The following is a 22,016-nucleotide window of genomic DNA, read 5'->3' as shown; positions in this document are numbered from 1 at the left end:
CAGTGCAGTGATAAATGTGCTATGTTCTGTAGAATTTATTTGTATTTTTTTAAAGATCTTTATTGAAATATCACACCAACATCTCGTTAAGTTCAATTGCCGTGCAGTGCAAGACTGTGGATTGCCTTGCGCCATTCCTACACCCCACTACACTGCTTTGTTATATATTATATTTTACTTTTCTGATAATTGTTTGTAAAACATATATAGTGGGAAATAAGTTATTAACTTAAAAAAAAGGTAAATTTGACTCAAAACCCGTGTCTCCTTTTTGCTCTAATTTTGCAGTCATCATTAATGTACATAAAATATGTGGTTTTATACAGGGTAAAGCTTGGTGAAATTGATTGGTGGCATGTAGGTGATTGTCACTGGATATCCCCAAAATTCAGTGCAACAGTCCTTATTTTACCATGTGAGACTGATGCATGGGGCTAGCTAAGAAAATGTCCAAGTTGTTGAGAATGTTTCTGAAATGTTTCAAAATGTGGTATGGAAGCTGAGTGGCTTGCCTTCTCATATTTCATAACTAGGTACTCCATTCATGTATGTAATTGTTTACTCTGTTTTAATATCCTGAATTAGGAGTGTGAGCTCACATCTGGAGCCCACATGTACACTTAGTTTTTGCTTTATACAGTCTCCTTCTTTGTCTTTGTAGTTTTTTTCCTTTTTCTGTTCTGCTGCACAACACTGAAATAGGAATGACGAAAAGATTTCAAGTTAATTGTTAAAATGTTTCATTGCCCAATATTGTAACATAATATAAATTGTTTTAACCTGGAAAAATCATATGGCTTAAAGGGTAACTCCAATTTGGTTGTAAAAAGATGGCAAAGAAAAAAAAATATAGTGTACATATTAAATATTTAGACTTTAGTCATATAATTGAATGTCATTAAAAATTACCTTTCCTTTTCAATCTGCAGCATTGTAATTTTGTGGTAAAATGCAATGCAATATGGCTAACTGGAGGTGTTCTGTACACAGATTGTGTACGGAACGCCCCCCAGAAACATAATTTCCTGCTTGTGTGATTGGCTCACTGATTTTCCCTGAAGTCTACACTAAAATATCAGGCACCCCTGCAACAAAAATGTCATTTCTGATGATTCTCCCAATAGGAAATCACGTCTAAAGGGGCGCAGACCCTGCAATTTTCCTCATTAGAGCCCTATAAGTGCAGCGGCTGACTGATAATTATGAAGCCACTCCCATTAGTTTCACTTACCACAGACAAACATACAGGGATTTCTTCAGAATAACAAAAGGAAGGAAATCTGCAATAATTTTTGTTAAAATCCTTGTAATATACATTGAACACCCAGAGAGGAATGTTTTTGTTTTTTTCTCAACAAAAGTAGAGTTACTGTTTAAGGCTCCGTTCACACTTCTGCGACAGCAAAGTTGTACAACTTTGCCTGAGACTTTGCCCTGCAACTTCCTTCTCACCTGAATGCTATTCAGGAGTCTGTACAATGGCTGAAATCGCAGCCAAGTCTAATGAGTAGTGCAGGAACCCTTTCTAAAGTTGGAGCGACTTGTGTAGTATTAGTTAAGACAGCTCTCATAGGGAAACATTGAATGTGACTTGGGTCTCACAAGTCGTATCCCATGGCACAGTAGTGTTAACCAAGTCTAATTCTGTTTTTAAAGCTTTAAGAACAATTTTTCAGAAGTTATGTAATAAAAGATTTCTTTTTTTTTTTACTTTTAAAGTGGTGATAAATTGCAAAAATATCTTCTCCTTACAAGTTAATGTCATAATGTGCTAGTATGCATCTTATGAAGGTTGAGCTGCGATGTTGTCATTGCGCGTGGTAATCACAGCCAGTAAATATCTCCTAAATAATACACATTAAGGAGATATTTGCTGTACCAACATATACCTTATATAGGCTTACCTGTAGGAATAAAGCTGCAAAAACACCTACAACTTTAATGCATTCTCTGCATTAAGGGTAAAAAAAACCTTCTGTATGTAGCTCCCCAGCCCCCCCCCCCCCTTTATACTTACCTGAGCCCAAACTCAATCAAGTGGTCTGCCCAAGAACAGTCAGTCTCTTCTGGAAACAGAACAAGGGTGCACACACCGCTTCAGATAAAAGGACACTGTCACAACAAGTACTTACCGAGGCCAAGATGCCGAGTATGGTTAGCCCTTGCAACTACGCACACCCCATCCCCCAGAGGTGATAGAGGGAGCAGGTGGCACGCAGAAGCACTGGGCACCAGCAGGTGTAGGTTCCTGAAGAAGCTGAGGAGCAGAGTGGTGGGTTCAATGGGAATCAGAAACTGGCTGATGATCCTGTGCATTATAGTAGACAGTTCCGGAGGTAACAAGGAATCGGGTAACAGGATAGCAAGTCCGTGAAACAGGCCAAGGGTCAGATCCGTGTAATCAAGCAAGGAAGTCCGTAAGGCAAGCCGAGGGTCAAATCCGGGTAAACAATCGGAGTCCATGAGGCAGATCAGGAGAGGTCCGTTAAGCAAGCCAAGGGTCAATCGAGGATGAGAGCAGCATAGTCTGAAACGGTCCAGGCCAAAAACAGGTAATCAGGCAAACAGCAGGTAACAGGCACAAACGGGAAGCTGACAACAAAACAACAACCCGTTTGGACGCCAGAGCTGCCTAAAATTGCCACGCCATTGCACACGCACGCTGCAACATTGGGCTGAACATGTGCGCGCGCAAAGTGCTAATTCGCCGCAAATGCACGCAATAGCATGTCGAGCATGGGTGGCCAAAGTCCTTCTCTGACAGTCACACCTGGTCCAAGGTGCTAATCCCGGCTCATCACCGTAGGCAACATCAAGAAGAGAAGAAAAGATTGATCACGCACTTGAATCCAAAAGATGCTGTAGAAATTTCTTTATTGTCATGAGCCAGACAAAATTACAATGATGATCAGTTGATGCGTTTCACACGAAAAGAACTGTGCTTGTTCACAACAGTGGAAATGCCCACAATACAAGCTATTTAAATGCATATATCAAATCAAACACCTAACACAAAACACCTGTAGTTAAAGAGCAATCAGCACAAAACTTCACCAACATAAAAACATTTAAGACCCCTTTCACACTGGGGCATTTTTTTTAGGTGCTTTAGTAAAAAAAAAAAAAAAAAAAAAAAAAAAGTGCCTGTAAAGCGCCTGAAAGAAGCCGCAACTGCAATCTCAATGTGAAAGCTGGGTGCTTTCACACTGAGACGCTGCGCTGGCAGGCGTAAAAAAAAGTCCCGCAAGCATCTTCTTTGCAGCGCTTTTGTATTCACCGCTCCTAAAGCGCCCCTTCCCCTTTCAATCAATGGAAAGTGCCTGCAAAACGCCTGAAAAGCGCCTGCCAAGAGCTTTTGGCAGCGGCACTTTGTGGGCGCTTTTAACCCTTTATTTGGCCACTAGCAGGGGTTAAAAGCGCCCCCACTAGTGCTCGAAAAATGCTGGTAAAGCGCTGCTAGTTTAAGCAGCGCTTTACGAGCGTTTTTCGGGTGCTGGCAGTGTGAAAGGGCTCTTAAAGCACTTGGGCTTCCACATTGGGATTGCAGATGAGGCTTCTTTCAAGCGATTTACAGATGCTTTTTTAACGCTAAAGCGCCTGAAAAACGCCCCAGTGTGAAAGGGGTCTTAATGCTAAAACATCTGATAAAATGGTCAAAACAAAAAATAGATAATGCATAGATAATAGATAAGCAAGAAATGTATTAAAAACAAAAATAGAAAAATTAGTGAAAAAAACATGTCTATATACCAATATAAATCGCGTACATCACTGTGTAACAAATTGAGTCTAATTGTGTGATTTAATGCTTATTGTTGAAGACTTCTTAAAAACTGTTCAAGGGTAAGCGGAAACAATGATATGCTAAACCATATACATGATGCAGAGAATGCGCATACACATGAAAATCAGCCATGTCCACGTATATATAAATCATGTGGAGGCAAAGTATTGTGTCTATAAACGCATATACATCGCAAATATTCCACACAGAAAAACCACCCTAGGAAAAATAACAATGAAGAACAGCCAAAATCTCTCCCTCTCCCTCTCCATTTGCTTTCTGTTGCTGACAGTCACAGACATTATGCAGGGGGCGGAGCTGAGCTGCGTTTTGTGTCAGAAGACACGGAGCATGGAGGGGGAGGAGCCAGGAGCGCAGGCGAGGGGACCGTGAAGAGGAGGATCAGGGCTGATCTGCAAAATCATTGCGCAAAACAGATGATACATGTTTGTTTAAAAAATAATAGGTTTACAATCGCTTTAAGTTTTTGATTCAAGGATATGAAAGGCCAGCTCCAGCCAAAACATTTTATTTTGTATTGATTTAGCAGGATTAAAACCCCAATAGATTTTTTTTTTTTTTTTTATTGCCTTATGACTCCCTTTTAATTAAATAGGGGAAGGGTTAGAACTTCTGACTATTTCTATTGCAACTGTACCTTCTTGTCATGGTGACCACAGCACCCCCTATTTCTAGTATGGGACACACACACACACACACACACACACACAAATGTTTCTTGGGGGGAGCAGCAGTTTAGTTACCATTTAACATTGCTTTGTTTTTGTTTTTTGCAGTGGTAAAGGAGATCCCTGTGGACTAAAATTATGGGGGAGATTGAACAACAACAGACTGCAGCCTCTCGATTAGGTGCTCCGGAGAGTGCTGGGATCAGCACTTTGGAACATGGAACCAAGCCTCCTCTTTCACCACAGGGCAAGTCTTTTCCCTTTAAAGTGCAAATGTTGGATGATGCACAGGAAACTATTGAAGTTCCGGTGAGTGTTTTCATGATCTTTTTTAGCTTGTGTATTAGCTATGACATTTATCCAATTCATGTTGTAAAAATGATCATTAGTGAAATGCACTTGTTTCTAATCTACCCTTTGATTAAGTTCAAAGCACTGAACTAGTAGCAGTTATTTAAAACATGCATGCTTACACTGATCAGTCAAAATATTATGATCACCCACCATAACATGACCACCTACCTAATACTGAGTAGGTCCCACTTTTGCCACCAAAACAGCCTTTTACCCATCAAGGCTTGGATTCCATGAAACCTCTGAAGGTACTGTATGCTGTGGTATCTGGAAACAAGCCACCAGTAGCAGATCCTTTAAGCCCTATAAATTGTGTTCTGTGGCTTCCATGGATTGGACAAATCAACACCTGAAAGACCTCTTCTATTGCTCCGTGGTCCAGTTCTGATGCTCATTGTAGGCAATTTTGACTGTGAACAGAGGTCAGCGTGGACACCCTAATCTGTCTGTCTCGAATTTGAGCTATAGCAGCATTTCTACTGGATTGAACTACAAGGCCCATGTGCATCAGTGAGCCTTTGGCCAACCATGACCCTGTTGCTGTTTCGTTAGTCTTTTTTCCTTGGACTGCATTTGGAATGTTCTGACCACTGCAAATTGGGAACCTCCCACAAGAGCTGCAGTTTTTGGAGTTGCTGTGACCAAATTGTCTAGCCATTACAATTTAGCCCTTGTCAAAGCCTCCCAAATTTTTTCTGCTTTCAACACATCAACTTCAGGAACAACATGTTTACTTGCTGCCTAATGTATCGCATAGTTCAGATGCCATTGTCAAGATATAATCCATGTTATTCACTCTACCTGTCAGTGTTCATAATGTTATGGCTGATCATGTAAGTACGTTGTAGTACTCTATTTTAATCTCCTCCGACTCCTATGAATATGCATTTCATTATTGATGCACTTAATAAGGCTGTAAAAGTATGGGTCCCTTTCAACGTTCTGAGGTTACAGAGCGTGCTGATGAAGAGCATGCTTACTACATAAATGAGAATGATGTTCATTCTCCTCTTATGGGAAAAATACTAGATTTACAATAAATATACCACCACAATGTATATTTTTAATGTGATTTAAACCTATTATAGTTTAATCTGTGGACCTTGTGCTTTGTCCATACAAGGTATTTCAACAGATTGGATTGAATTCAGCCTTTCCCACCAGTATATATACTTTCACTTTTCCACCACTTTTTTTTTTCTGTTGCTGAGAGAAAAAGAAAAGCCTTGTGTAAGCTACGAGTTGCCAGTGTTGTAGCTTACAGAGGGCTGTGAACTTCCCTCCCTTGTGACAGTTCTTATACATTCAGTAGTGTCACATGCTTTATTCCCCACATCTTTAGGACCAGAACTTTTTTATTTTTTTTTATTTTGGCTATTGGCCTATTAAGATGGAAATACCTGTGCATATGTATGATTATTTTGTTTTTCACCTTTTCAATTGTAATGATTAAAATAGTTTTCTCTTCTATGCAATCCAAGACAAAAGATAACCAACAATACACTTTTTCTGGTTTGACTAGAGATGTCAAATTTTCAGAAATTGTGAAGCCATGAAAACAAATTTTTTCCTGGAAAAAATTGAAATGTTTGTAAACTTTTAAAAAATATTAAATTAAAAATCATTGTGGAGTAGTTTTACGAATTGGAAGCCATTTTGTTACCCTGGGAAGGTGAAATGCAGTGTATATAAAAGTATTATGCCTCAAATAAAAGTACAGTTTATTCAGTAAATAAACTAAACTTTCTTTTTTTTAAATTGTATTTTCTTATTACAAATAGAATAACAGCATTAGTACATGTTAAGAAAATGTAAACTGTACATGAGAATAGGTAACCCCTCCTAGCAGTAAAACAATGCTGATCCAGAAGCATATATTGCTTTTGCACAAGGTTGATGAATGTTCTACTGATTTTCAGGTGTCATTTTATCAATAAATTAAGTGATTGTGTATTTTTGGGAGGCAGTGGTTTGAAACACTTTTTACTTGAAGATGCTGCTGGTGAAGAAACACTTTGTAATGATCTAGAAGCAACATGAAAGAGAGTATTTCTCGAATGAGAACTCTGGAGGGAAAAGCTACTTGCGCTTTCATTCTAGGCCTCCTCATTTCATTACATAAACTAATTTTTAGTGTCTTTAGAGCACCTTTAGCATGCAATTATGGATTTTGTCATTCTTGTAGCATTTAGAAAAAAAACGTTTCTTCTCTCAACAGTTGCAAACTGCAGCTTTTCTCTCAGCACAAAGAAGCAGAATTTCACTGTGGAAATGTTTTCAAACTCTAGATATATTGATCTCACTATTTTACTGAGTGGAAGAAAAGGAAAAAAAAAATACTGACCAGACAATAAGTAAACATAATGCTGTGATGGTGGGCAACATTGACGAGAATCATTTAAAGATTAAATAGACAAATATGTCATACAAATTTACCCACTTACCTGTCAATTAAGGCATGAGAGGAAAGAAACTATCATCTACTGTATCCCAACAATCACCCAACTGTAGGAGGTACCAAACTAAACTGGCGCTTTTCCAATGCAGTATCCCTTGTAGCAGAAATGTATATTTCCCCTTTTATGAGAACTGCATTGAGAAGTATAGTGTTACTTTAATTGTATTCCAGAATTTGCTTGTCTTCAGCTGAGAGAACGTGCAATAATTTAAGGCTTTACATAAAGTCTCAGAAATCATTCATTAAGGTCTTCGATTAGTTTTAATACCATGTCATAGATAGATATATTATTTATCATTGTAAAAGAACATATCCCACACTTTTTATTTGTTTCTTCCAGCTTTTCTGGGAAAAAACTAAAAACGATATTGAAAACAATCAGTCCCTCCTTAAATTTTTCAGTTTTTTTTCCCCAGCTTTCCAATCACTAGGTTTCATGTTAGTTTTAAATCAACTAGGTCCAGTGTATAAAAATTGCCGGTATTAACTATGTACTTTTTAAAAAGTTATATTTTTTTAATGTATCGCCAGAAAAAACTAAAAAGTTAAACTATTATTGGTAAAAAAAAAAATGGCGTTAAAATGGAGTTAGAGATTATATTGGTTAATTAAGGTCCTGTTCACTCATACTTGCAGTGACCTTCATTTTACTGCACTGGAAGATTGCAGATTACCACAAGAACACATATGTCCTGTTCACACCACAACTGGTGTCATGCGCAGAGCATTAAAATGCTTGTATGCATTTTAATGCAATGCATGTCAACGCAATGAAAATCTATAGAAAAAACAAACAAAAAAAATGTTTTATTTGTCTTTTACAAGAACCCACCTGACCACTGATCACTCAGTTCTTGGTCTTCCATGAGCAGAGTCGATTACTGTGGACTGCTGTTCAGGTATCTGGGTGAATCCTGATATCAAACTCAGGATCTCCCCAGAGTCTGGACTGGCTGAGTGGCATCAGCAGACAGTGGACTTTATCCTGCTGTTGTCTGAATATGGTCCCCAGGAGTGCAGAACTAAGTGCACACCTGTGATCCCTAGGAGAAGTAGGACCAAAAGAGCTTTGGCCATGCTTCTCCTTTAATTTGTTTTCAGCATTGTGACAACAGACCACATAGTCTAAATAATCTGTAGTCACTACTTGTTTGTATCATTTTAAAAACAGCTTTAGGCTCCATGCACACTAATGTTTTTATGAGCTCAAAAAAAATGCTGATAAAATTTTTGTGCCGGCTTCTAGTTCATGAGATGAGCATATATGTAAATTTTTTAGGTAAAAGCTTGAAGTATAACTGAAGGCAACACTTTTTGTAGATTTGGATAGAGGGGTGGGGGGGAATAAACTGATTGTCAGGTTTTTATTGCTATCTATGTCCTCGAAATCAAAGTGAGGGTATAGAAAATTTTAAGTTGCCACCAGAGCAAGAACGGTAATGGTGGATACTTGTTTCTGCAACAACTGCTTGAGAAATATATCCTCATTTCCTGTTGTGTTTACGCAATCATTGCAAACAAAAAAACTTCCAGTGGTTTACTTTCCTCTACGCCAGGCATGTCCAAAGTCTGGCACGCGTTCCGGTTTTAGACAGCCCGTCTGGTAATGTTGACACATATATCTTTTGTGGCTCCCAACGAATCCCCGAGCGCCGGGGGCCACAAAAGATAGATATGCTGGCTGCCATGGAGGGGGCGGGACGAGTGCCGTGGATACAGGAGTATTCCCTGTTTACACAGAGACCTGTGTAAAAGGAAGTCCCGTCTCCTGCACTGCCATCGGACAATTGTTTTGTCCATCACAGGAAGCGGGACTATTAAAGAGGTCGTCGATAGAAACAGGAGTTTCTCCCGTATGTCTGTCAGTGCTCATCCCGCCCCTTCCCTATCTCCTCCAAGGCTGCAGAGGACATGAATCGGGCTGCACTGATGGCAATGGTGAGTCTGCATTCATGGCAATGGTGGGGCTGCATTCATGGCAATGGTGGGGCTGCATTCATGGCAATGTGGGGGCTGCATTCACGTCAATGTGGGGGCTGCATTCATGGCAATACGGTGGGGGCTGCAGATGGGCACTGACCCTTATTTTGCTTCACAAGTCTTTATTTAAAATGTAAGATTATTTTTTTTTTCCTGAGACTTCCTTTTTAAAGTTAAGGTGCGTGGTATAAGCCGATTGAATACGGTATATCCAAATAACACACCCAAGCTCATCTCTTCACCACACACAGCACAAAGGCAAGAGAATTCTTGTTGGGCCATGTATTCGCGCTCGGACGAACACACTTTTTTAATGGTTTAAAGAATGTCAGACAAAATGGTCGGCCCTCAAGCATGTTCACTTCATCAAATCTGGCCCTCTTTGAAAAAAGTTTGGACACCCCTGCTCTACGCAAATCAAAATGAAAAAAAAGTTTGAGATTGAGCTGTTCTTTGTTAGATTGAAAGAGAGGCAATGTGTGAACACCACCCTAGACAATAGCACAAACATGGAAATGTGCTGCTATAAAGATCTGAAGATATTGTGTAAACAAGGCTATTAAGGAAAGTTAAACCTTTCTATTACAAACCAGACAACACAGCTGAATAAACATGCACTTTAACCTAACTCAACAAATATCTGCTTTTTTCTATGCTTAACTACTTTTTTACTTAACAGTTTTTTTTTTTGGAAGGCACACTTTTTTTTTTTTTTCAACCAGCGGGTTGTGCTGATTCCCATCTATAAATTTGATGTGGATGGGGGAATCACTCTCGTAGCGCTATGGTGTTCTACCAGCAGAAAGCCTTCCACGCGGGCAGAATTCAATGATCAGTGTTGCCAGGTATAGCCAGTGGCACTAATCGTTCAGGAAAAATCCAATAGGCTGGTTGTACACAAGTTCGTTGATTAGATGCCCATACATGGATCAAAGTTTGTCCAGTCTCTGCTGAACAGGCTGAATTGTGATCCATGTGCAGTATGCCCAGACTAATACTATCTTTGTAAAATAAAAATGCCCTTTGTCCAAAAACCATCACGCATCTTTTGTCAAGAGTTCTTCAATATAAATGATTAAACGTTGGCACCCATTCCTTCACATTGTTCTGCATGTGTTTTCAGTTTTGTTGGAAAATCAATGAAAGCTTGTTACAGAGCAGAGCTTTGCTTACATTGTTTTAGCGTTTATTACAGAAGACAGAGTTTCTTTTTTGTTTTTATATTCCAAATTGTTCAGATAGCACAGGCTCAAATTGTTTGTACTGTTCACTTAGTTGTTCACGGGTGATTGTTATGCATTTTATGCAGTAAGGTAAAAAAAAAAAAAAAAAAAAAAACTGTGTGCTGCTAACCTATTGGTGCACTCAGCAGGGGGAGGAGCCAGGAGCACTGGGAGGGGACCAGAGAAGAGGAGGATCAGGGCTGCTCTGTGCAAAACCATTGCGCAGAGAAGTATAGCATGTTTGTTGTTGGGTTTTTTATTATGATTTTTCACTTTAAAGTAGTGATAAACTGCTGGACTTTTTTTTTTTTTTTTTACACCCTGCAAGGTAAAGGCATAATATGCTGTTATGCATCGCATAAACTTTCTTTAAAACTGAGTCATTCTGTCCCGAGATCTCAGAGCTGCAGCGGGCTCCCATCTTCACTTCTCTTGCCTCCCATTCTGGGTTTTAGGACTCCGCTCATGCGCACGGGAGCCATAGATTATGGCACGGGGCTCGGAAGGCACGGCTGGTTGTTCCTTCAGAGCGCATGTGCCAGTGACGTCACTGGCTGCATGTAATGTAAATATCTTCTAAACCAGGGCTCGACAAAACCCATTGGCGACTAGAATTAGCGACCCGGCACCTGGGGCAGCACAGCTGGGGGTCTCCTGTCTCCGTGGACCCCCCCGGCGTGATTACGTCGGGCCGCGCCGCCGGCGGCCGGTAATTGAGCCCCCGGCTTTGAGGCCTTCTGTGATCCTATTCCTTCTGTGATCCTATTACTTCTGGAATCTGGCGCCCTCTTGTGGTGGCCGTTGGAATTACAACCAGCAATGCTAATGGGGATATCTCCTTCCATTTACTTAGAACACCTAAACAAATACACACATATATATATACACACACACACACACACACACACTTTTTTTATTTTTTTTTATTCTAACACCCTAGAGAGTAAAATGGTGGTCGTTGCAATAATGTCTGTCACACCATATTTGCACAGCGGACTTACAAGCGCACTTTTTTGGGGGAAAATGTTTTTATTTAATAAAAAAAATAAGACAACAGTAAAGTCAGCGGCGGGACAGGGCGCGTTTAAAAAATTTTTTTTCTTTATTTTAACTTTTATTTTTATTTTTTTCACTGTTCTTTTAAAAAAAAAAGTGTGTCACTTTTATTCCTATTACAAGGAATGTAAAAATCCCTTGTAATAGAAAAAAGCATGACAGGTCCTCTTATATATGAGATCTGGGGTCAGAGAGACCTCACATCTCATATTTACACTAAAATGCAATTTAAAAAAAAAATCCTCATTTGAAAAAAATAAAACAAATAAAATGTCCCTCTAAGAGCTATGGGCAATGACTTGGAGACAGGTGGGGGGCTGGGGGCTATCTTCCCCTCACTCGTCTCCATGTCAGGCCAGGGACAGGTCCAGATCGCCGTCACGGACCTGGCTCCTAACTTTTTTAGCTGGCTCCTAGATTCCAAGCAAATTTGTCAACCCCTGTTCTAAACGGTGTCCGTTTGGGAGATTTCTATACTACCTATAGGTAAGCCTTATAAGCTTACCTATAGGTAAAAGTAATATGTGGAACTTTACTTCCTCTTTAAACAAAATGGACAGAAACACAAGTGCACTAATATGGCTACAATCACCTTAAACAAAAGGGAAAAATGTAAACAAATTGAGCTACTATAAGTAATATGACAAATACAGTATATGTTTGAAAAAATTTCCCTGGATTGTTACTGTAAATTTTATCATGCCAATGCTACCGTCACAAAATCACACTGTAGTGTTAGAAATTAGTGTTTTTTTTTTTACTAGTCCTTAATTGTGAAGATGCCACCACTGGTCTTGAATGTCTGCCTTTATTCATCATGACAGAGTTGTACACAGCCAGGCTTATGTGAGCTGTGAGGCTGTCCTGCTTAACAGTTTATCATAACACTGCTGGAAGGGGCTGTCTGCCAGAAGGTTTCTCCCCCTGTGAACTTTTAAATGAAAGCAGAAGAGGCTGCCTTGTGTGTGCACAGCACTGTGCTCTATAAAGTACACTGTGTACCAGAAATGGGGAGGTGGTAAACACCTCCCGAACTATAAGGCAGCCTTCTTCATTGAATCATTTGCTGAAAAATTACATTTCTTTTTGGTCTTTTTATTAATGCACTGGATCCATATCACTCTGGACTCTTAAATATATATAGAAATGCTTGCCATCTCTATCTCTATCTCTTCTAAAACCCAAAATGTTTATATAATGCATGTCTTCTAAAGTAAAGTGTGCATTTGCATGCATTGATGAGTATTGTTTATTTTTTGTGAATAGGTGATTTTTGTGTGTTTTTTAAATGTTTGCATTAAAGTCATGAAGCAAAAAACTTTATCTTCACCATGCAGTAAAACCCATATTTCTTTTAGGCCTCATGTACATTGCTGCTGGTAAACGGACGTTTAGGAGCAGTTGGGCATTTTTTTCAACTGCTCCTGAACCCTCCCCTGTTATCTTATCAGTACATGTACACAGGGTATGTTTATAGTCGTTTCTAGGCAGTTGTGTTTAGAGGCTTTTTTTGGAACCCAGAAAAATGCATTCAGAAGCTGAGTTTAGAGGCATTTCAAAAGCCAAACGCGGCAACTCGTGTTTAGCCACGTTCTGTTTACAGGCGTTCTTCACATTTTTTTTTTTTTTCAAATGCTTCTAGACACAAACGCGGCATCTAAACATGGTTAAATGGCCCTTTTTAGATGCCATTCTGTAGCGGTCAAGTTAAATCTTTCAGGAGAGGTTGAACAACTTCCTGTGTACATGAAGCCTTACTGCTCTTAAAAATGCATCTGTTCTTCCTGTGCACCTTCATAAAAGTGGACTGATGATTAAAGCAGACAGTCTAACAAACCTCCAATACAAATGACTTCAAAAAGCTAATATAAAAAAGAATTTGTACAAAAAATTTTTTTTTGTCTTCTGGGAGGCATAGGTGACATCACTGCATCAGAACACTACCTTCTGGCAAACCTGGGAGCCTGCATGGGCAGGAAAGCATTTCCATAGAATTTTGAGCGTTCAGCTCTCCCATGTGGCAGTGGTATCTCGCAGTGAAGTCACCAACGCCTCCTGGAAGCTGGATTGTGGGAAGTAGTATTTTTTTTTCACCCTTATTTATGATGGAATCACACTTATATGCAGCGTCATGGTACTGAACTTTCCTACATGGTGCCACATATATGGGACACGCTTCATTACATGCCTCCAGCATGGGTCTTGTACTAGCAATCTGGAGATGAGAGTATCGCTTATGTGATCGTTGTATTAGCCAGTCACGGTGATCCCAGGTTTTATCTCCCCTGTGCTTTTTCTCCTCTGTGAGAAAAAGATGCATTCTATTTGTCTTCTTGCTGGAGAAGTCTGAGGAAAAAAAGGATGTTGAAAATAAAGATACAATTGTGTACAATATGTGGTAAATGTCAAGAGTAGGAGAATTTACTATAGGGTGTTTTTTATTTATTTTTTATGGGTTTTTTATGAGTCAAGGTAACCTTGTATGTTTGTTTTTTTTTTTGTTTTTTTTACCATTTTGGTAAATCAGGAGTTATCCATTACCATTTACCAGCAAATGAAGGTCTGCCTGAAAAAAAACTGTATAATTCACTTGGATACACAAAGTTCAGGCTGGATTTCTTTCTTTCCTTTCACTTTTTAAGTAGACATCCTAAACTGTAAATGTATAACTGGTCTGCTAAGTGAATATGTTACCTATTGTTACAGATAACTAGAGAGGAATTAAAGAATGCAACTTGGCATATTGTGTATATTACTCTTTAGTCCCTGTAAATTAGACTTATAGAAGGGATAACATTCTTGGACTGTTTCCAGTACCCTTAAACTCCTGATCAGTGCTTGTTAAATAGTAATTTCTGTTGACTGCTTTCTCAACTATAATTTAGCAGCCGATGGGGAGTCTGTTGTTTTTTTGGCATGCAAAATGGTGACACATTGATGTTGAATATTTATTTTTCCCTTTCCTCATCCTATTCTGAGGACACAGATACAGTTTGTTGTGAATTTTAATGAAGCTAAAATGCATTTCTATTAAAAACTTTTTATCTTGATCATACACAAAGCTATTCATCTTCCCTGGGTTATAGGCCCACACCTTCAGGCGATTGGATGCTAGCAAGCTTTTCAAGACAAACCCACTGGGCGCCTCTCCTCCATTAATCCTCAGTTTTCTTCTGGTATCCTAAGGTATAGACATCTTCTTCTCCTGCGTGCAGAAATTACTCCCATTCTACTTTTTACTGACTTTTAATACCACAAATAGAATTGGTGTATCCCGATCAGTGCAACCTCCATAAAACGTTGTCGTACCCAGACCCCACAATGTGGTAACAGCCTGCCAAGTTGCTCTGAGCACTGTATCCTGCCTGAGCACTCACCTTGGCATTTAGTGTAATGCATGTAGTAAGCTACGGATCAAGTGTCCCTAAATCTGACTTTTTAATGTAAAAGACCGGGACTTTATTGAAATTGCATTTACTTCAGCGTAAACTTTTCAAATTTGGCACTAAAACTGAACCATTAAGCCAAGGTTGTCCAACCTGTGGCCCAACACAAAATTGTAAACTTATTTAACCACTTACCGACTGCTGCACACCGATATACTTCGGCACAATGGCAGTGGTGGGCAAATGGCCGTACCTGTGCATCCCCTTTAAGAGACAGGCATAGCAGGCGAGCGTGGCCTCGATGTCCACCGATCTCCCGGTGAGCGTGTCATGGAGCCGCAGAACGAGGAAGTGCCTATGTATACAAGGCATTTCCCCGTTCTGCCTTGTGTCATGAGAGATCGCTGCTCCCTGTCATCGGGAGCAGTGATCGCTGTCATGTGACTGGAAGCCCACCCCCCACAGTTAAAATCACTCCCTAGGACACACTTAACCACTTCATCGCCCTCTAGTGGTTAACCCCTTCTCTGCCAGTGTCATTTACACAGTAATCGGTGCATTTTTATAGCACTGATCGCTGTATAAATGACAGCGGTCCCAAAATAGTGTCAAAAGTGTCCGATGTGTCCGCCATAATGTTGCAGTCCTGAAAAAAATTGCAGGTTGCCGCCATTACGAATAAAAAATTAATAATAAAAATGCCATAAAACTATCCCCTATATCAGTGATTCTCAACCAGGGTTCCGTGGAACCCTAAGGTTCCTCCAAGGGTTGCTAGGGGTTCCTTCAGCATTGGGAAATTTCTGCCTCTGAGATAAGTTCCCGCTGACACCATTGATCTTTTTAGCCATCTGTAAGAAGGTCATTCTTCCCAATGACCACAAGTGTAGGGGACCATTCCTCTCACTGACCATCACACTAATGTATCATGAGTTGTAGAGTTCTATTTTTTAGCAGGCGTCCTTAGGACCAGAGAACTATTTCAAGGGTTCCTCTGTGTTGAAAGGGTTGAGAAAGCTGCCCTATATTGTAGATGCTATAACTTTTGTGCAAACCAATCAATATACGCTTATTGCGTTTTTTTTTTTTTCACCAAAAATATGTAGAAGAATTCATATCGGCCAAAAAATACCACCAAAAGAAAGCTCTATTTGTGGGGAAAAAAAAGGACTTCAATTTTGTTTGGGTGCAACGTCGCATGACCGCACAATTTTCAATTTTTCAATCGACACAGTGCCGAATCACAAAAAGTGCTCTTGTCAGGAAGGGGGTATAATCTTCTGGGGCTGAAGCGGTTTAAAATGTGTGATGCATTTTTTCCCCAAAAAATAAATAAATTACACTGGGTGGACACTTTCTGCTGAGGAAAAATTTGACAGTGTGTCTCCCTACTTGTCTTTACTGGACTTTTTGAAGTTTTATCTTTCCAAAGTTTTACGTTTTATCTCACTCTTCACAATCGCACCCTATTCATGTCATCGGTTTTCAGCAGCACCTATATTTGTGAGCAACTATTTTTAAGGATGGAGCACATGAAGGGCAAAATTAGAACCAAAATATCTGATGAGCACTTTGTGAGTTAATTGATAATTGCTACTACATCCATTCAACCAGATATTGATGCATTTATTTATCAAAAACCGTGTCAAATATGCTGCCCTCTTTTTTTTAAATAAATACAATTTATTACTCGGATGGGTACATTATCTATTTCAGTGATCATTCAGTTGTGATCTGCCTGACCTTTTCTGCTCATCAGCTATCCTTATTGTTATTTATGTGTGGTCCAAGACCATTCTTCTTCCAATGTGTCCTAGGAAGGACAAAAGTTTGGGCACTCCTGCACTGAGCACTTAGCCTTAGGTTAGTAACCAGATGATACATCGCGTCACAAATTGCACAATTTACCTCCTCTCCCACCTACAACCTGGTAGGTGGGAGAGCACCACCTACAGCCATGGTATGCAGGCACTTTCACTCACCCTTTCAACAAAAGGATTCATTATAAGATGGTCTTCACCCAGGTTGCTGCGTTCTCCTTCTGAGCAAGCCTACTCTGTTTTTCTGCCCCTTGCTTCATGAGTACCCCACAGAAGAATGCCCTAACACATAGCTATGGCAGAGACCAAGCAAAAAGGAGCCATTGCAGAACCGCAGACAATGTGTTTGCCAAAAGGCCTACACAACACTCAATCTCAGTGACAACTCTAACACTGGTCTAGTTCTATTTCAGGTGCTCAACTAATTGCCTAAATGACAAAAGTAGACTTTTCTGCATCTATGTCACAGTTCCTCGGACACATAATGGCTGCACAGCATGCTTCCAGCACAGAGAGGCCTGGATCCCATACTAACAATCGGGAACCCGGAGGCCCAGTTCCCAATCACCTGGTTGCTGTGGTAGCCTCTGATATATCAGTGATCAGTAACTGCATAACCCAGCCCCCCCCCCCCCCCCCTGTTTTTTTCCTGCCTCCTTGAATGGAGAAAACTATACATTGTATCTTTTTCTACATGCTGGAAGAGAAAAGTGTAAACTAAGATATGTTTGCTTAAAAAAAGTCATAATGCGAAAATAAGTAGATCAAGGTTTGATGTAGGTTAGGGTTAAAGGTTGGGATCAAAGGTCAGGGTCAGTGTATTTTAGGTCAGGTTAAAAAAAATATTGAATTTGTTTGTGTAAGTGTGTTCTAGGTAGCATAAAAAAGTGAAATGTAAACTGTACTTGCACCCACTTTCCTGTCACCAGTGTCTCCATGCCTCTTTTTTTACGTTTTAAACATTGGGAGGTATGTCTGAGTCTTAAGCCTGGTACACACTGCAGCTTTTTAAATTTAAATTTTTTTAAATCCCCGCAGGTTGCATGAAAAAAAAAAAACTGGCAGCTTCGGTTGGGAGATGCTGTACTAACCACGTGAGGTTAGTCCAGCAATCTTCCCCTGCAGAGCTGTTGTGTTCTGACAGGGAACGCCCCCCCCCCCCCCCCCATCATAACACTCCAATCGGTGCTCTCTGCTATTGGCTGAGAACACTGATTGGGAGTTGGTCAGCTGCTGGTTTTCCAGCATGCACGTTCGACAGACCGACATACGTACACATGGCTGAATGTCGGCCGGTATTTTTTGTACCAGTAAATGTCTCCAGACATTCTTGCCCATGTGTACAGGGGTTTATTTACAAAAGCTGGAGAAAGCAAAATTGGACTCACTTCTGCATAGAAACCAATCGGCTTCTAACCTCATGTTGTTCAGTTAACAAATTACAGATCCTGGTCCCTTAAAGCAGATTAAACAGCACAGTGCTTGAGCTGTGTAATTTCACCTCCTCTAAACTTTAAAAAAAACTTCCCTGAACCTGCCACTTCCTGTATCCCCTTCTCTGTGCAGACCACAAAAATCAGAACTGCTGACCAACGTGGTTAGTGCACATCCCTCCGTCATCCGCAGCCCTGCTCTCAGCTCTCCCCTCTCTCCCCCTCACCCCCTCCTTCCCTGCCTGTCAGCTACGTGTCTCTGTCTCTAGCCCCCCCCCATCTCCACTGCTATTAGTATAAGTAAACTTTTACAAAATGTCACTGCCAGCCCCTCTATTATAGGCTGGCATAGCACACTGTATAAGTACTTTATAAAAAACTAGCCTTGTAAATAGTTTTAGTGCGATCTTCAGGCTGGTCACGTGACTCACGGCCGGCCTCCAGGGCTACTGTGGGAGGGGCTGAGCGGCCACGTGATCTTTCCCCGGCTGATGTCAGAGGAAGATCTTGGCCCTTCCTGCAGAAGCCATCCATTGGAGCTGAACAGCGGCCACAGGTCATGTGACCGGCCTGAAGATCACCCTAAATCTGTATTTACATTGCTCGCTTTTATAAAAGACTTAGTGTGCTATGTCTGTGCCTATAATAGAGGGGCCGGCAGTGATTTGCACATGTGGGTTAACAAACCCTTTAAGCATTGGCAAAAAAAAATGGAAGCTGATTTGGTTTCTATGCAGAGGTGAGTCTGATTTAGCACTCTCCAGTCAAAAATCCACAACAAATGGAGAAGGCAAAATGTGACGTTATCAAGTAGATATTGATTTTATAAAAAAAAGGCCCCTTTTTTGAAGTGAATGTGTGTATGCTGTTAGAATATATCTACCAAATGGTCAGCAGAGCATTATAAAAAGCCCTGTTCAGAGTACAGATAGGAGGAGCACAGTTTGTTACATAAAAGTATGTTTCTTTTCAACTAGAAGTGGCTTATATATGAGCAATACCTGCATCAAACACTCAGTCACAATATTGCATCATGTATCCAAAGGCTATATTTTCACTTAATAGCATGGCTTGTAAAACATTACTTTTTTCATTTGCACACTTTGTTCAAAAGCTGCTGCTTTTATGTTCTTTAACCTGTGTATTTAAATGCTGCTAATGGGAAATATACAGCAAAGACCAATTTCCTGTTACGTTTAGTATGACTTTTACCGAAAACAGATTCCCAACTCAGAATGTGTTTTCTTAGGAAGATTATAGAAGCAAATGCATTGTATGTTAAATTGCAGATGCAGAACTGAAACTAGGTGAAGCGAGTCAGCAGTGGGAATGGCTTTCTGCTCTCACTGCCTGTAATAACCCTCAGTGTAGACAAGACAAACAAAGCTAATCTTAATTGAAATGCTAAGCATTTTTGCTGTCTACCTCCCAACATACATTGTGCCAGCTTAACCCATTACTCGTCTTTGAATGTTGTGCAAAGCACACCTGACTATGTAATGCATGCAGAGAAAAACGGCAGAAGACAGATTATTTTACCTAGGCAGCTAGAAGATGCACACTTTATTTATTTTTTTAAGTGTATTATTATAAAAAAATTTAACTGTGGCTAAATATGTTCAGCTGACAATTAAATGCATTTGACATCTTACGTGGTTGACCTACAGTTAACTATTGTATAAAACATTTACTTTTCACAAAGGTATGATCAGGCTTATGAATGATGGCCTCATATGCAGATACACCGAGAGATATTGATTTTTGCATCTAGCCCACTTGATGTCTGAAAGGATGTCATTTAACCCCAGGAGTGGCCTTATCTCTTTTTTAAAGATGTCTTAGAAATATAAAAAATAAAATAAAAGTAATTCTTGGCATGGGACAACACCATGGCTCACTGCTGCCTCCTTGTCTGGCTGGTCACTTGAAATCCCACAAAAACACACCCAGCTAGCTCATTACAGCAGTGCGTTCTTGCAGGATTTTGTGAGCCCAGGATGTAGTGGCTGAGATGAGTGCTTGGGGAAAAATTTTTTTTTTTTTATACAGTGAATTTTGTTTGTTTGAACTGACGGGAATAAGGACCCATGGATGTGCATGGAAGGTCCACTTTAATCTATAGCATAAACAATGATTATCATAAACAATTATCATTTTATGTTTAAACAACATGCTTGGTTTCACCTTTTAATCATACAGTGTTGCATCTCTGTGTTTTTGATACCCTGCAGCCAAGTTGCAGCAATGTCTGGTCTACATGTACACGCTCCAGTAATGGCCGTTTGTCATTTCTTAATGTGAGTTTCCTGATGGTGACAATAGGGGACCATGTCTGTGTGTAATGTGTGCAAATTTTTCATCCAAATGGTTATTCTACTAGCAACTTTACATAATTATTTCTGAATAGATGTCTGGATAACTTTCCACTAGAGCAGTGTTTCTCAATTCCAGTCCTCATGGCCCACTAACAGGTCATGTTTTCAGGATTTCCCTCAGATGAAACCGCTGGGGTAATTACTAAGGCAGTGAAACTGATCAAATCACCTGTGCAAAATAATGGAAAGCCTGAAAACATGACCTGTTAGTGGGCCATGAGGACTGGAATTGAGAAACACTGCACTAGACCAAGAGCACAGAGCATGTATTTGTGTAGATAACTTGCTGCAAGATAGAGAACATACTTTTATTTTTATTTTATTTTTTCCAGGAACAAATTCACAGTACAGTAGTCTTGGTGTTAGATTTAATGAGGAATTACTATAGAGCCTCCTTTTGTTTTTACTCTAAATGACTCAATGCTGGCCAAGAACAACCTATTAGTTGTTATGACTAGGCTGTTTATAAACTTCTAGGAAGGCAATAATAAAAGTATCTAGCAGTCATGAGCACTTGTCCCAGAGGGAGGTTTTCCTACTTGTTGGTAAGACTGTAAACAAGCCTGATTGCACCCTTGTATATAAAAGAGCAAACAAAATACCATGTATCTGTTCTATCATCACCCCTGGGTATGAATTATGACAGGCCCAGGCATTTTCATAGTTTGCTTGTGTATGGGTAGTTATCTTTCCAGTTTTTGCTCTTTTGGCAGATAACTGGATATATATATTATATATGTGTGTGTGTATATGTGTGTATGTATGTGTGTGTGTGTGTGTGTGTATATATATATATATATATATATATATATATATATATATTTATATAATAAAAATTTAGGTATACACGGGTAGTTTACTTATGCTATTGCTACAGGAAATAATGACTGGACAAGTCAAATATACTTGTCTAGTGTACAGCTTCTATTAATAAAAAGCATTTTGTAGTTAACACATTTGCAGTTTTTAAATGTAAAATTGTAAAGTAATTTAATTTAATAACAAAAATGCTTTTCTTCAATATGTGCAAGAAATGCCTGCCGATCCTGCCAGTAATTTTGTAAGCATTCGTGTTCTTTGCCGCTGCTTTTTCTATTTTGCTTTGTTCTCTCTGTGAACTACAGAAAATACCCCTGTTTTATGGTGAGAGCTGGGGGGGGGGGGGGGGTGTATTCCGTAGTCTCTAAACTTTTGTTCTCAGATTATAACGCTGCTTCTCCATAGATTAAAGTATGATGAGTGTGCATTGTCACTCGAACGCAGGAAATGTGTTACTGGCTAGATCACCAGGCAAAAAAAAGGAAAGCAAAAGCCAGAAAAAAAACAAATGCAGTTGCCACATCCAAGGACTGATGGGCTGTGATATATATGACATTTTGGTTTAAACATGCTTTAAATTTGGGTTCAAAAATTAGGTGTAAACTCCCGCCTGTGACTTTTACCTATAGGTAAGCCTAT

General features: G+C 39.8%; 1 protein-coding gene across 4 annotated transcripts in view; it reads left to right on the top strand.

The window, feature by feature from the left end:
- The window catches only part of FARP1 (FERM, ARH/RhoGEF and pleckstrin domain protein 1), a 271,079-nt gene that overhangs the window by 45,660 nt on the left and 203,403 nt on the right, over window positions 1-22,016 (top strand). For all 4 annotated transcript variants that reach the window (XM_077482994.1, XM_077482993.1, XM_077482995.1 and 1 more), the window contains exon 2: window positions 4,582-4,782. In XM_077482994.1, coding sequence (XP_077339120.1) covers window positions 4,612-4,782 — 171 coding nt within the window. In that variant the 5' untranslated portion in view covers window positions 4,582-4,611. The remainder of the gene's footprint in view (window positions 1-4,581; window positions 4,783-22,016) is intronic.

This window comes from Lithobates pipiens, unplaced genomic scaffold, assembly GCF_037356315.1.
Source record: "Lithobates pipiens isolate NorthernLeopardFrog02 unplaced genomic scaffold, aLitPip1_a1.2 Scaffold_16, whole genome shotgun sequence".
Classification (NCBI taxonomy): domain Eukaryota; kingdom Metazoa; phylum Chordata; class Amphibia; order Anura; family Ranidae; genus Lithobates; species Lithobates pipiens.
Note: the sequence above shows the minus strand (reverse complement) of the source record. Positions and strands in the feature narration are given on the sequence as shown.